At 36.3% G+C, this 16,282-nt stretch overlaps 1 protein-coding gene across 1 annotated transcript in view; it reads right to left on the bottom strand.

The window, feature by feature from the left end:
• The window catches only part of LOC135690906 (AP-1 complex subunit gamma-1), a 29,184-nt gene that overhangs the window by 8,300 nt on the left and 4,602 nt on the right, over positions 1–16,282 (bottom strand). Inside the window, exons 3-18 of the mRNA XM_089113609.1 lie at positions 14,734–14,858; positions 13,302–13,358; positions 12,546–12,630; positions 11,385–11,481; positions 10,467–10,543; positions 9,662–9,757; positions 8,358–8,438; positions 8,059–8,157; positions 6,696–6,751; positions 5,996–6,109; positions 5,326–5,466; positions 3,116–3,170; positions 2,675–2,797; positions 1,938–2,027; positions 1,334–1,461; positions 243–347 (exon numbers count right to left, since the gene is read on the bottom strand). Of these exons, the coding sequence (XP_088969735.1) occupies positions 243–347; positions 1,334–1,461; positions 1,938–2,027; positions 2,675–2,797; positions 3,116–3,170; positions 5,326–5,466; positions 5,996–6,109; positions 6,696–6,751; positions 8,059–8,157; positions 8,358–8,438; positions 9,662–9,757; positions 10,467–10,543; positions 11,385–11,481; positions 12,546–12,630; positions 13,302–13,358; positions 14,734–14,858 (1,529 nt within the window). The remainder of the gene's footprint in view (positions 1–242; positions 348–1,333; positions 1,462–1,937; positions 2,028–2,674; positions 2,798–3,115; positions 3,171–5,325; positions 5,467–5,995; positions 6,110–6,695; positions 6,752–8,058; positions 8,158–8,357; positions 8,439–9,661; positions 9,758–10,466; positions 10,544–11,384; positions 11,482–12,545; positions 12,631–13,301; positions 13,359–14,733; positions 14,859–16,282) is intronic.

Below are 16,282 nucleotides of genomic sequence, written 5' to 3'. Positions count from 1 at the left end.
GTTAAATAATACATAAGCTTAGCGTATAATTCATTAGTTAATTTAAGAAACGGCTTGGTAGATTTTCGATTAGTTTTAACAAATCAAAAACAATTGATAAATAATTGAATCGCTAGCCTGGATAAATAATCAAAACAATAATTTGTAAATGAACAAATGTGTTAAACCATTTTTTGACACTTACAGAAGAGTTTTTATTTCATCGCAAGATAAAATAGGATGGCAATATTTCTGAAACTCACCTTAAATGGTCATACTTGCGAAAAATCGTATCATACTCCACTGATCGTTGTTGCAGTTCCACGTGGACATTTGTGACGTATTCGTTAATCACGTGTCTTATTTTGCTGAAAATAGGAAGTGAAGAACACGTAAGCAAAGTGCTGCCGGGCATGAAACTTCAACGACTAAGATTAATTTTGCTTCCAATATTGTTCATTAAAAAGTGTCTCTTTCATCTGAAAAATGCCCCTGTCCATGTCTCTAAAATACAAGGTGTTGTCCCCTTTTCGTGTGCCGTCTCATTTTTTAATTTATATGCCCCTGAGACCTTTGCAAAGATAAGCGTTGAATCACATGACATGAATGGTTGAAAAAGCAGCAAATGAGCGCCTTAGATGCTATCAAAATGTCTGCTTTCAAAACACAAAGGAATGTAGAGGGTAACTTGTTCTACCGTAGATGAATGTTATTCTGTATTCGCTTTAGGGCTCGTCTTAACACCTGTGATCAAGACTCTAGCTTTGAAAACAGCAAGGTTTGAAAATAACAGTCGGTAGCGTTTGGTCGCATGGATAGCACGCACAAAAACCACTTAGCTTTCCTACCGAATAAAACTAAAAGGTTATATTCTCTCAAAGTATTCTGAAAAAGATTGAAGAATGTTAAGACAACTTCCCAGTAATGCTAAATGAAGCTTACTTAACTAAAGAGAAAAAAACACCATTATCCAGTGATACATATGTGTTTATCTCACATCTATTTTTTCTTTCATCCATTTTTTCTCGACTACAACCTAATGACTACTATCTCTTTGTCGTATTTCACACAAAACAACATACAAGCCATTACCTCATCCCGTCTCTGCTGGCCACATTTCAATAAAAAATTTGCAGAAGCATCGAATCTCTAACTTAACAGAATACTTAAAAATAACCCCTCCCGTTTCCCAAAAGAATCTTTTGACCTCAAATAGGATCAACGGTTTCATTATTACAATCAGTAGCCAAAGTGGCCTCAGCCATCTTCCAGCTATCACTAACTTAAGAAACAAGCCGTAGAAGAAAAATTTCATGAGGTGAACAAGCATATGCAAAGAAAACGGCCTACTCACTCTGTGCAGGTTGTAAAACGGGTTGTTAGTTTCATGAGCGCGGTCAAAACGAATTCTTTAGCAACTTGGGTCGTGAATGAGCTCGCCAGGATCCGCTCCAGTACATGCACAACATCTATTTCTGTGAGCTTAACAGAGAGAAGAAGAAATGTGGTAACAGATTGCTAAGTGCGAACAAATAATACTATCAATAATATAATATGATATAAATCAATACGTAATAATATCCTGTGTTATTCATTCTAACGTGAATTAGACTTTTCTACTAGTGGGGGTCAATGGCCTAAAATGATCCATGTTAACAAATTCCTTCGGTTTCCTTGTTCATAGTGAACTTAAAAGCCATAGCCCTGGTTCAGAATCATGTAAGACTTGGATTATGACGTCACAGACTCTGGCCCAGTGCAATCTAAGGTTTTTGCTTGAGGCATTTTCGGACATATTCCGCTGCGTGAAAATGTGAAGCGGAAGGAATAACAATTCTACGCTCCAATAAAAATCTTCATTCAACTGCGTACGTATGATCATTAGCCGTAGCTCATTGAAATCCTAGTGATATCCAGCATACAGAAATGATAGCTCACACCAAGAAAACAAAAATTACCTGAAGGGGCTCGTCATCTTCAAGGTCTTTAGAAAAGAGCAGTTCTCCGAATTCGCCAATGCACCAACATGAGACCTGAATCAGCGATTGCTATGAAAAAACAGTCAAAAATCGTTGAAAATCCTGGAAAATGCCAAATTAAACACTAAAATGTATTCATTATAAACGTTAAAATGAAGTCCTGTATTATCCACATTTGAGGGACATTGCTTCCGTCCAATAATAATGGAAGCAGCGAGGCCAGTTCCAAAACAAGAAACCAATCAAACACGTCACTCTTCCTTTAACGTTTCTTAAAAACCGCATCTGAAGAAACGGTCTCAGCCTTCCTGCAGATGAAATTTTGCCCTGTTGCTTTCTTCAAAATATTCTTTGTATCGCTTGAATTAAAGTTTCTTAGAAATAAAATCAAGCAAAGCCATCTCTAGTTTGGACTTCATGCTTTGTCAGGATAAAAAGAAACACAGCACTAAATTCCTTTTGCTTCATAAATCTTTTCAATTTATGCTTTGACCTGTCTCAAAAGTACAGCATCGTTGGATTTCCTTCCTTCGGCCCACAGCCTTGGAACCCTAGTTTCTTCTGGAATCTGATAAATTTCTGCTTTCTTTAAGTTATTATCTGACGTTTATACCCTGAGAAGTGTCAGACGAAGTACTTAAGTAGCTAGATTTTGCTTTTTCTTGCTATCTTCCAATTTTTGGTACCAAAGGCTTATCTAGTAATCGAATCTTTACCTGTCCAGTGTTGACTTCAAGCGCCTTGAATAACTGCTGGACAGTGTATGTGTGTAATGCTGTTGTGCTTGAAATCAAGTGAATCAAACTCGCAACTGCATCATCCCTCACATATTGACTTGCCTGTGAAAAAGATACACGAGCGTCACAAAACTCAAAACAAATTTAAAAATCACATTATTTACTGACAAAGCTTCTCAAAGTCCTTACCAACAAAAGATAGTAAATCAACAAATTTCTTTTAGTAAGAGATAGAAACACAAATAAATTTAAACTTGCTTTCAATACTTTTCCATCAATATTTCCATGCTGTCATAATTTGTCCTAATCTACTGCTCCTTTTCACATTCAATCAAAATTGATAAAAAACACAGAAGGTAATACTTGTTTAGCAAATTAAGCAAAAACTGTTTAGCAAATTAAGCAAAAACAAAACCTTACCGTGGTTAGCAACTTCAAAACAGTGTCAATATGCCAACGTTTGTTAGGAGCAAATCTGCAATACAAATAATTCATACAGCATGTTTACAGCATGTTTTACAGATTTTGCTTGAGGGCCTAGGCATCCTCTGTTGTAGGGTAAGTGTGGTTTTAAGCATCAGGTATACTATATAACATAGCAATACAGTGATTAAGGATAAATCAATATAGCATTCACTTAAAGTGCCACTGAACTGAAAAAAATGAATTTTTTTTTATTGTTGATTCTGGTAGACCTATCATCGCTGATTTCGAAAAAAAGTTTAGTTTTTTAATTTGGGGCCCACAAATAGGGGTTTTTGGGGTTCTTTTGCGAGTAGGTCGTGCGAAAAGAGGCTGGGGCGAGTGACGCATTCAGATTTATATAGTCATTTCAGCCATAGTGAGGGCTGTAAGAAGATAAAAAGATACAAATTGTGTAAAACATGACACAAGCATGAAACTTAATAGAGATAGGCAGTTTAATACGCCGAAAAAGATAGGGTGTGAATAGACGCTGACAAATATACCCTTGTGCTATTTATAGACTGGGGTACTAGGTTCCAAACCTCTAAGCAGTAATTGACATAATTTAGCCATTAGATCGCGAAACCAACATGGAACGTGGTAGTAATAGGCAGTTTGATACGCTGAAAAAGATAGGATATGAATTGACCCTGAAAAATCCCCCTTGTGCTATTTATAGAGTGGGGTACTAGGTTCCAAACCTCTAAGCAGTAATTGACAAAATTTAGCCATTAGATCGCGATACCAGCATGGAACTTGGTAGTAATAGGCAGTTTGATACGCTGAAAAAGATAGGATATGAATTGACCCTGAAAAATCCCCCTTGTGCTATTTATAGACTGGGATACCAGGTCCTAGACCTCTAAGCAGTCATTGTCATAATTTAACTTTTAGATCGCGATATCGGCATGGAACTTTGTAGAGATAAGCAGTTTGATACGCTGAAAAAGATAGGATATGAATTGACCCTGAAAAATCCCACCGTGCTACTTATAGGCTGGAGAACAAGGTTCCAGATAAAGCAAGTTTTTTTCATAATTTTCATTTTGGATCACGATACCATGACAATGATGCTAACAATGATGCTACTGCTATAACCAGGGACGCCAAGACATTCTGGAAGCCAAAACGGATAGGCGATATTTGCAACCACGAATTCTAGATTAGCCTAAATTGATTCTTTTTCATGCAAACGTTTAAAAAGTTTTACTTTTAAAGGCATAATTTTGTTACTTTTAATCAATTCCATTTAAAATGAACTTCTCTACTTTTTGAGGCCCCCTGACCACGGGGCAATTTATCCCATCTTGACGGCCCTGGCGATAACTGATGCTTTGACAGTGGCAACGCAAGTTGGAAAGTGGGAAAAGTGCCGAAAAATGTGCAATTTGTTTGGTTCTTTAATAGAGCAACTTTTTCCCTTGATCAATTTGCTCACTTTTATTCATAATTTGTAAAGCTGTTTGTAAGAGCATTTTTATTCGACACGCTCAATTATTCACAAAAGGTAAATGATCGGGATGAAGTCTTGGTAAAAACTGCACGCAAAAAGTTTGCTTATTTCGTATCGGCTCGAAATTTTCGCAAGAAAATACCTTGCACATGTCTTGTAGTTAGATAGCTAGTGATATTTAGAGCACAAGTATCGCACTATTTTCATCCACTTCACGTTTTTTGGTTTTTTATCGCACTCGAAATACAGCTTTCAGTACTGAAGCCCGCATCACTTCCGCGACTTATAAACGTTAATGCGTCACACATTCCTGAAATTCCTCACAGACCGCGCACAAATTTTCGCACAAAAAGTCTTGAAAATCGCAACTTTGAAGCGTTGTAGCTTCAAAACACTTCACAATTCCGAAAAATGAACTTCACCATCGGATTCAGGAGCACTGACTTGACTTAGAACATCAATAAAATTTTTTTTGATTTTTTCAATTCAGTGGCACTTTAAGACTATATAATCAAATTTGAATCGCAAAGAAAAAGATAAGACTTCAGTGGAGTTAGTTAAAAGCAGTATACAAGGACGGACTCATAGAAAAAGGTTCTCTTTAAAGGCTTTCAGGGATGCACTGTTAAGAAAGGCCTTGGTCTACGCAGGGGGACTGTTACAACTGCACGAGTTCACTGCACGTGTTAACAAAAACGAAAATTAAACTTACTTTTCCGCTTTAGTTATAAGATTTGAAGTGACATATCCTTTCAATTCAACGTCACAGTGGTCTAAGAAGTGCAGCAATTCTTTTACCATGCTTCTAACATTTGTTGTGTTCACCAATGCAAAGCACAGTTCAACGGCCCTCCTAAAAAATTGTTACTTATCCAGTTACCAAGCATTTGGCACCACACAAGCTGCCATTTAGGCAGATTCGTAAAAGCAAGCAATAAATAGGCTTAAGGAAACGTAACTGCATCAACTGGCCTAATTAAAAGAGACCTAGAAGGAAACACGTTTGGAAAAAGCCTTGCAAGAAACAAGAAAATAAAAAATTTAAACTATATAAAAAAAATTTAGGAAAATCAAATGATTCAACATTTTAGGCAGTTGACGATAAACCTTGTTTGTGGTTTTTACTGATAGCCAATGCCCAAAGTCGGAAGAACGGGCCTAAAATCAGAAGAACGGGCCTAAAATCGAAAGAACGGGCCTAAATTCGGAAGACCACGCCTAAAATTGGTCTTCTAGCAGGTATAACGCGAGTTTTTTTAATAAATTTTTCAAAGAAAATCCTCTGCAATAGAGAGGTGCCTTGTCTGGTTCATTGGAAGACAATTCAAATAAAGACTGATTTGACTGCAAGACGAAAAGAATCTTTACGCATATCCACATACCTCCTGATTGAAATGTCCGGGTCCTTAAGACACTCCAGTACGGTGCCCCTGTGCCGCTGGACTGAGCTGTTATCAAACTGAACTGTTTTCAACAGTGTGTTTAAAGCGACATACCTAGAAATAGGAATAATCGAGGCAATGTTTTGAATTTGCTGCCAAGCTACTCTTTATCACACAGATGTTTGTCTATCAAAAGACTATCATAAAAAGCTATACATTTATACAAAAACCTTAACTGCATATTGCACAGAACAAATGTGACTACCACAAGTCATTCGGATGACGTACACTCGCACTTGTTTACAACTATATACAGCAAAACATTAAGTGCACTATCACGTGATTACCACAAGTCATTCGGATGACGTAAACTCGCACCTGTTCACAACTATATACAACAAAACATTAAGTGCACTATCACGTGATTACCACAAGTCATTCGGATGACGTAAACTCGCACCTGTTCACAACTATATACAACAAAACATTTAGTGCACTATCACGTGATTTAAAGATTTTAATAAACCTTATAGCTTAAAGCATATAATAAGACATAAAACAGAAATCAATATTTCTAATGTAAAGGTCTTAAAAAACATTACTCTTTTTGACAACAAAGTTTTAGAAGTTTCAGAGGCGCAGAAAGGTCCCGTGGGAATTTTCAACTTAAGGTAAAAGTAGAAAATGGATAAAAAATTACCTAATATTTTTATCGTTATTTAGCAAAAATCGTCCCAAAATATTTACAGCAAGTACCTGAAAAAGATCAAATGAAATATGTTGATTTTCTTTTAAAAAGTTAATTAAGAAGATACCAATAATAATGTTTCAACGAACAAGAGATTACAAAGTTATCAATCAGCTAAGGGAATAATCGCAGATGATATAATAAAAGGGGGGCTTGAGTTTAATATCAGCAAAAAACATATCATGAGTTCAAGATAGAAACAAAGGGTCTTGGTAATGAAAAACACAATTTTAGCATCAGTTTTTCAGTAGGGGTCAATTTCCCTTTGCATGAAATTATCACTACGACGGAGTGAATAAATCATACGTTAGAGCATTCTTCGAGAGTAAGATAAGTAAAACTGCGACAGGAATCATGGTATTAGAATCTCCCTTTGAAAATGGTCGCAAATTTATGGCATGACGTAGCGGAAAAATGTTTATGGTTTTCATAAAAGGTCCTTCCTGCGTCCACTTATCTTATGAATATGAAAAACTCTGTGAAAGACGCATCATCTGGTATCTGATAGTTTCTATCTGTTTCCTTCTTTTTTGTAACATTGATCATGTATACGTGTAGCGTTCGTGGTTGTTAGTCTAGTTGCATGTAATTGCCATGGGGTTGCCATTGTCATTTGCTCCCCGTGGTATCGTAACTGTAGTGTCGTAGAGTAAATAGAAAGTAAAGTAGAATGTAGATTGTATTGTAATATTTCGGTTGGACATAAAAAAGGCTCTGTTGGTTGCAGACTCACAAGCAGGCCGGCTGAGAGCTTTTCTAGGTCCTGGGCCAAAAAGAAAGTTGGGACCCGTCATGATGGCAGCATAACTGGGATTGTAATTGCTGTTGCTATTGTTAGAAACTTTGTTATAAGTTCTTAGGGGTCCTCTCAACTCGGGTCTGAAATCTGCCCCCTGCTCCCCCTCCCTCACAAGCCACAACAGACTAACACGATAGTTTCGGGAAGGAACTAGACAAGAGACCAAGAATGCGGGTGAGGCAAAACATTCTACTATCAACCTGTTTTAAAACTACAAAGACATTCAGCTCAAATACAATTGTTACTCCGATAGGCAGAAGTTTATGAATTCAAAATAAAATAAAAAAAATAAAATAAAAAAAGGAACCCGACTATTATGAATTCTGTTGGGACAAAATAAATGTTTGTAATATTGGAGTTCATTCTACCGTTGGTTTAATATAAAGGGAGTATTCTAAGAGAACAGAAGCTTTGTTTGCTGGAGCGAGAAGTTTGAAACAAGTGGAGTTCGTCATAATAGGATGCCACTGTACTTCCAGAATTCAGCAGAACATTTCCCACTAAATTGTTACTCACCCTCAGACCACTTTCAGATTTGATATCCATAATTGTTAGAACAGTCTCGTATAAAATTGAATTCCCTACGTTCTTTGTGCTCTCTGTATTAGTTGCTACCTACAGGAATTCAATAAAATAGGTGTGCATCATTATATTAACGAACAAAAACCCACTAAGGGCAAACATTTAAAAAGAACTTTTTAAGGTTCCGAATATGTCTCTTCTCTAATCTCCGTTGCTTGCAAGAAGCAGTTCAACAATCACGCAAGTTCTTTTTAAGAAAGTTTAGTAACAAGAAAGGTTTCTCTTGAACTTACTTGAGCCAGGATGTCGTTCAAAGATTCACTGATGTCCGTATCTAGCCTGCCTAGAATTCGCAGTAGCCTCAAGATTCTGACCTGGTGGAAAGTAGGTTAATAAATATGAGATAAATTTGAATAGTAGGAATATAAAAGCAAGTTTTCACTTTCGATAATCATTGAAAATTTTTTTTAGTCTTAAATGCAACTTTCCCTTTACTCAGGAATCTACTGCATATGCGAATCTCGCACTAGATTTTACAGAAGACCCAACAGGACTACTGCAATAAAGAAAAAGCAGCATCAATCTTCCCAATGATAAACACTAATATGGACTGCCTAACTTGTAGGCAAAAGACTAGCTCTTTGAAACGCAGGTGGTCAACAAGTGGGCCTAAATTGAACGCAGGCATTGAGCACGCTTATCACAATGCCACATAAAATCAAATATAAAGCAGCTAAGTGTTTAGATAAGACGAGCGTGCCAGCGCCTGAAACGGGCTTTAACAGTGGGTTATATATCAGATAACGTTAAGCACGAGAGTTGAAACAGGCAAATGCTTCTTCTTATATATTTTTAGAAGTTTTAGCAATCGAAAAGTCTTCACAACAAAGTTATTCGCTAAGGGCTTCACAGCACTCACTCAAAACGTTTTTATTGAGTCTGTCTAAAAAATTTAACACGTTTGGGCATTTCTAAAAAATTGCCAAGGCCATTTTTAGGGCATACAACTCTTATGCACATTTCGCTATTATATACAGGAAAACTGTAAGACTGCAATGCTTTTATAGTTACGATTCAAAAGCTTTTTAAACTTCTAGCCACATTTTTGAGATATATAGGCCTAGATTATTTGAAAAAAGACTGCTCATGTCTAAATAGGTTTCCGTTGCAAAAGCGTATTCAACGCAACACCATGGTCTTTTGTCAAAGGTGTCCCAATACTTTTTGAACGTAAGTGTTTATAAGCGGCCTTGCTACTTGGTGGGACCTATCCAGAACTTCGAAGGCTTATTTATTCTTTAAATCTTTGGATGGGGGGTTATTCTAGGGAGGGGGGCGTGTACGAGGAGGCCTTATAAAATCTTAGCAGACATCAAGAAGACATTATTAAATGACCTCGTAAGTTTCAGTAGGAATTTCTTTATAAACATTTGATTAATTATTACCAAAAGTATGAATTTTTGTGGTAATTCAATAAAACACCGAAAACAACCTCAGATGGCAACAATCAACAAATCAGTGGGGGCTTATTCGAGGGTAGGGGCTTTTTCGAGGGGGAGGGGAGGCGATTTACGGTAATCAAGCAAAGTTTACCAACCTGAAGAAAGGGGTCACTGATTCCTGCAACGTCATGTTCTGGTGAATAGCCCGACTGGATCATGTTCTTTAAGGTCCGAATTAGGTTTGGCGCCAACTAGAGAAAAAGAGGGTGTCTGGGTTAATTATCAAGAAATAATCAATACATGTCATATGATACGACGAGCAGATGGCACAGTTATCCCTTTGGTTGAACTTAGAAAAGGGGAACGCAACTTGGGAAAAAGGGGGAAAGGGGGGAAAATTAAAAGCTTGTTCAGGATGATATTCTATTGTCAACCAAGGACCTATTGAACAAAAAAGGATAAAATAAGAAATTAAAAATTACATTTAAGTTAAAACTGCTCCAAACTTTTAAGGCTTAGTTTGTACTTAAAACGCATTCAGGATTCTTCTTCCTGAATGTCCTTCGAAAGCTCACTGAAAATCAGGGAAGCTGATTGAACATTCGCTTGCCAGAGTCTGTCCCTATTTCAAAATGCATAGATGACAATAATACTAACAACATGGTACAAAAAGAGTTTAATTACGATATAATGGACACCGTGAAGATAATAAATCAATGCTTACAATGTTTTATATCAGAGCTGCGTTGTAACTTACGATTAATACTGGATGCTTTGAAAGGGGTTAGGAACAATTGCTACCATATGGTCAATTTGTGACTTTAATAAAATAAGCAACGGCCAATGCTGTTCCTTTGACGAACTCTTCAAAAGTTCAACAAAATAATTGCAGATACAAAAGAATACAGATGAATTGAAAAAAAGTTAATTTTACGAAGTATGAAGTATTTTAAAACTTACGCGTCGAAAATGTGGAATGACATCTTGGTTCATGTTGCACATTTCTGATATCAATACTAAACCAGTGAGTTGAACACCTGGAAGAATTTAAACAAAGAATTACTGCCGATCAATTGAAGCAGATTCTCTTGAAAAAGCGCCAAAGGTTAAGCAATAAAAAAACCAGGCAAGGTAGAAAAGTTTTCAGAACTGCCGGGCAATGAAAAGAGTCTTTCGAGTATTCGACTGGAAACTATCGACCAAAGCAGAGCGTTCATATCAAACAGCAAGTTTTGTTTTACAGAAATACGTAAGTAGAAGGTTTCTAATGACTATGGCAGGCCAGGTCATTCTACCCATTCTCCGGAAACTTCCGATATTTTCTAAGCGAAAAACCAAACTAACTGAGAACATAATAACAGAACCAAAATTTAGTACAGTGATTTTCAAATCAATTCAATGAACTTCAGCGTTTTGTACGTGGTATGAATAATAAATACAAATTGACATAGTTAAAGTACGACTGTGAAATAGAAGTTAAATATGGGTGTGACGTTTCGAGGATAACTCTTCATCATGAGAATTCTTTTTTCGTTGGTCAAAAATGTGAATCCTTGGCCTTGCTAGGTCATCATCATTTTATTATTCATTTCCAAAGCAATTTAAAACCAAAATAATTTCATTGGCTTAATTTTATTGCTTTTAAATTTAAATGGCTTAAATCTAAAGATTTAGGTAATGGAAAAATAAAAAAAAATGATTCTCCTGACAAATGTTATCAGAACTTTACGAACACTTAGGTCACGCTCATGTCTTAAAAGTTGAAGAAAACACATCTGTCTAAAGAAAAGTCAACGGCTACGAAGAATAGTTAGACAAATAAAAAAAGACGGAAATAAACGAATATTTCAAGACAAGAGAAAAATTTAGAGTACATACCATGATTGTTATCGCTGATAAGGTTCCTTGTTAATGGTATAAACATTTCCATTAGCTCTGGAACCTTCCTCACGATACGAGTGGCACAAAGACAAGCCTGATTGAAAAGGACACATCAATGAAGAAACTAGTTATGTACGGAAGTTTGGCAAAGGAAATGAAGTCTATTATAAAGACATGATATGTAATACTCTTGGCTAACTTGTTACATAAAGGGCAGGGCGAGTATTAAAAAAACTTGAAATATAAGAGGACGGAAAATTGGCCACTCAATAAGAAAAGCCACTTAAATACTCACAATGCAGATTCTTTTATCACAGCAAGAAAACTTTGTTTTCTGAAAATCTTGCCCGATAATGCCGGTGTAATATGCGTTTTGGTACCCCGTGCAAATGTTTAACATTGTGAGACGCAATGTGTTACAAATCATGTGGTTTCATCGTTTTACAAATCACACGCCCTCTAAGGCTAATTATAGGATATATCATGATTTCAAATAAAATGACTTCTACAGTGTTGGTTTCCAAGTTTTGGGTAATAGAGTACCACATCATGTTTTCCCCAGGCAAAAAAATATTCTTTGCTGGATATCGATATTTAAACGATTTTTCCGTGGAATATCCCCTCCTCCCCCCTCCGAAAAAACTGGATTGTCTAATGATTAAAGCAAAGGAAAGAAAGAGGCTCGGAGCTACCTTTTTGTTCGCGCCCCGTGATCGTGGCGTTGCATATGTGATAAAAACAAGAACGTTATAGCAATGTTCATTAGCCAAGAAGACATTGAAAACCCCATAATAAAGTGTACTTTATGTCTAAGTTAGAAAACTGCCCTGGCTACCTTCAGTCATCGTGAATAGAGACATTCAATGTGCAAGGAAGCAAAGAGGATCAGCATTCAAGATGATTATTTAATGGGCTGTTTGGTTCTGTGTGAGCCCTAGTGTTTTGGTGGGGCTCTGTGTGAGGCCTAGTGTTTTGGTGGGTGCAGAAGCTGCAGTACTTCGGTAAAAAGTGATCGGTATTTTGGCAGGAAACACGCCAAAATTATGCCAAAATTGCACAAAAATCGTTAAAGTTGGTAGATAAAAAAACACCTTTCACATATTAGCAAATACAGACCTAAGATAAGGGCGGCAAAGAAATAACTGGTGAAAAACCAACCTTTTTCTTGACATGTGCGTTAGCACCTTTCAAAAGTTTCTCGATTTCCCCAGCAAGATCTCTACTCATTTCGGCTGAGCAGATGCTGGAAAAAATAAAATTATGATTGATATATAATACGATGATATGACACGGAAAAATGATTTTAAAAAAATGATACACTTTTTGGGAAAGCATCTCAGACATACAATCTGGTTTAATTTAAATCTAAATCACAATTTATTTATCACTTATTAATAACATTCAATACGCATCTAAATTATTAATCATAAATTTGAATCAATTTAAAAGTTTATTGTGCAAACAAAAATTCCTGCACAAAAAGATGCTAAGTTTGACAACTATGTGGCGAAATGCTGTGATTTTTGCAGACAAATTTCTTCGTTTCTTAATCGTCTTTGAATCAGCTGTATACAATTAAATAACAAACAAATCTTGAGCTGTCTTCGTTTGATAGTAATAATTCATGAAAAATTATGGCATGCAATGTCTTTGTGGGTCATTATGTGTATTTCGATGTGAGGGTTACAGGCAAGCGGATAAACCTATCTGACGTTGATATGACTGCCTTGTATAAACTTGGCTATTACTATAGTTTTCAAAGCCTACCTAACAGGATACCTATCCATGCAGAAAATAATCTAAAAGTACAGTAAAATGTACATATTCTGAACTATATGGTGCTAAAAAAATATGGTTTCATGCTTAAATAAATGAGGGTTTTCATGTTTAAATATTTGAAGTAAAAGAGCGTACCTGCCAAATGTACAAAGGGCAAGGCCTTGGATGTACTGTGAAGAGTGTCCCAAATCGCTAAAATGTTTAGAGAAATTGTTTGTAAGATATCTAAGCATTTCTAATAAAAACATTACAGGAAATTCGACAAGGAGGTGAGACTATTGTTCACGCAATGAAGGGGCATGTCATTTGTCAGCAGTGACTTGCAACCCTTTTCTGGAACACAAAACCGTGATCTGCCTGTGTAGCAAGTACAAATAAGCAAAAGAAAGACTTTGATTGAATAGCGAGAAAGATAATTATGAATGCAATACTGTTTGTGCTTACTAAACTTTAGATGTTAGGTGGACTTTTTAAATTGTACAAAACTAACGGGACACATAGTGGGAGCAAATGATAAAACATGGCAGCTGGGATTTATAGATTACTGTCTTTTTGCTAAAACATTGGCGTTTCAAATTTGTCAAGAACGTGTTTCATTCAACATAAGATGGTAGCAAATGTAGTCATAAAATTCAAAAAGTTAGGATTGTTCGGGGATTACGTGGAGGCCGCCAGTCAAACGACAAATTGCGGTTGGTCAAAGTGCATCTAAAATATTAACAGCATTAATTTTGGGCAAATTTCAGTTATTTTGATTAGTTGTCCAATAAACTATAAAAGTGCACAGAATGCCAAACTTCGGTTCTTTTTATCGCTGCTTGAAAACAATTATTGTGCTTTGTAGAAAGAACTAGCAGCTAGAACTGTAATAAATATAAAGGTTGAAGGGAACTGTGGAGAGCAAGGATCAGTGAAGCTCACCTTGGGACAGTGTGAACTAAAACCAGCGAAAGAAGAAGACGAAAAAAGAGTTGACATCAACAAAAACTACCAACACCTGTAAGAGATGCTTCGAAAATTCACCGACAGTTTGCAAAAGCTAAAGCTTTCTCGTCTCTGCATCGCAGTCTATGTCAAAATATTTTTGCTTTTTGCCTGGCCAATATACGTTTTAGCAGAGGAAAACTCCATGCACCTTCTAATTTATTCTATGAAATGACTTTCTTGACGGTAAATAGTCCACAGATGGTGCTAATGTATTAACGTACCTCTTGAGTGTTGTCCGTACCCAAACTCTAACCTTATAGATGTTTACATGAGGGCGACCACGAGCTGAAAGGTACATTTGGCGAAACTGGAGAATCCGGTCAGGATAATCAGGTTATCCTTGTGTCATACACGTCAAGGAGCTTTTTGACTGCATAAACGAATCAGGGGTCGCCTAGGGTCAGGGTACGCTCTCCTAAGAATATGACATCCAACAAAACATGATACCTATCCGGATTATTCATGTCCGCCGGTATGTTGTGCATTATAGCCAGGCCAAGGTCTTGACTTTTAGCTTTTACTGACAACTAGCCCAAAATTACTGATGGCTTCATCAAGCTTAAAAAATCAAACTTCTTACTTTTTCAAACAGTTAGTGACAAGCAGGTGAACATCTTGTCTTTCATCCAACAGCATCATGCATCCCAAGTACCCAATTCTTTTATCAGTGAATTTGTTGGATGCGATCAGCTTCAAACATTCAAGCTGTTGGAAGAGGCAATAAAAATTACAACAGAGAAAGTAGGGACATGAAACTGATTCATTAAAAGGACTGAAACAAAGAACATAGTGCCAGTTGCTGGTCAGATGAACAATACTTTTTAGCTGACCCAAATTAATATGCATAAAATAGAAATTTGAATGACATGGCCAGACTACTGTCAAAATTTGCAAAAGTGAAATAGCATTAAAAACAAGATAAAAATGTTTAGTAAAATAAGTTTCATCACTGAGGAATTATTACTGAAAGGTACAGAAAGCACTTTGAAAATGGGGGGGGGCACATTTAGGCAAGAAGGGGGCACCTCTATCAGCTGCAAATAGGCACTTTACCTTTGTTTCTTAAAAGATCTGAGCACAAAATGAAAATATTTCTAAGACATACTAACATTTCTTACACTTTGAGAGAATAAAATTAAAGAATTGTGAAGAAAACAGACTTAGCTGTAGTAGATAAAGAAGTCCAATCAGAAATGTCCACATTAGAGGTAATAAAATATTACCAACAGATTCCAAGGTTAAAACTTCTTATGTCCACATAAAAGGGCTTTTTATGTTTATGTACATGGATTTTAACTGGGCCTTTAAACTAATAAATGATGAAACTCTCCAGGCAGTGAGAAGTCAATATTTTTGAATGGATGAAAGGCTTTCCTTGTACTGTTAACAATATGAGAATGAACAGGTAAGAAACATTTTGCAATGACCCGTTTAATCTGACTGCGGGATTGCCTAGAAATGTCTATGGTAGTTTTAGATACCATGTGCTTCTGACTTACCAATTTCAATCTACATGTATTTTCAACATAACATTTTCAAACATTGCTCTAATTTTCCTACTCTCAATTGTGTCAGACAAAATATGTCTGAAGACTGTTGCTTTTATCAAAGATTTTTAAATTTAATTCCTAGTTTGTTAAACATTCAGCCTATACTCAACCAGATATCATAAGTCCTTTTATAACATAATCATATTAACCTGGTACTTAAAAGAAGCACCAACGCAAAATTTTGACCCCTGAAAATTGCAAAAGATTTGCATCGCATGAAGTGGGGACAAAAGTTATACTGAAAAATGGTTTTGCATGCTTTGTATCACATACATGTTGCGACAAACAAGCGAGAGAAACTAGTATGCTTGAATTTTCGGTAACCTAATAAATTTACGGTCCGAAAGTCATCAACAAATGTGTATCCGTAAAAAAATTATGAAAGCTCTCAGTTGCTGGGGATTTTCGGGCACAAGGCAAGTTGCTCACGTAGACTAAACAAAAGATATTGATTTAAACAAAAAAGAATCAAATCAGTCAAAAAAATGTTTCAAACTACTCCCAGCCAACCTCTTTAAAGCTTACTAGGCATAAGATGCTACACTTTCCTGTTGTAAATTCAAGTTTGTATGATAGAAT

This window comes from Rhopilema esculentum, chromosome 4 (assembly GCF_057945365.1).
Source record: "Rhopilema esculentum isolate cy_ngs chromosome 4, ASM5794536v1, whole genome shotgun sequence".
NCBI classification, from domain to species: Eukaryota; Metazoa; Cnidaria; class Scyphozoa; order Rhizostomeae; family Rhizostomatidae; genus Rhopilema; species Rhopilema esculentum.
Note: the sequence above shows the minus strand (reverse complement) of the source record. Positions and strands in the feature narration are given on the sequence as shown.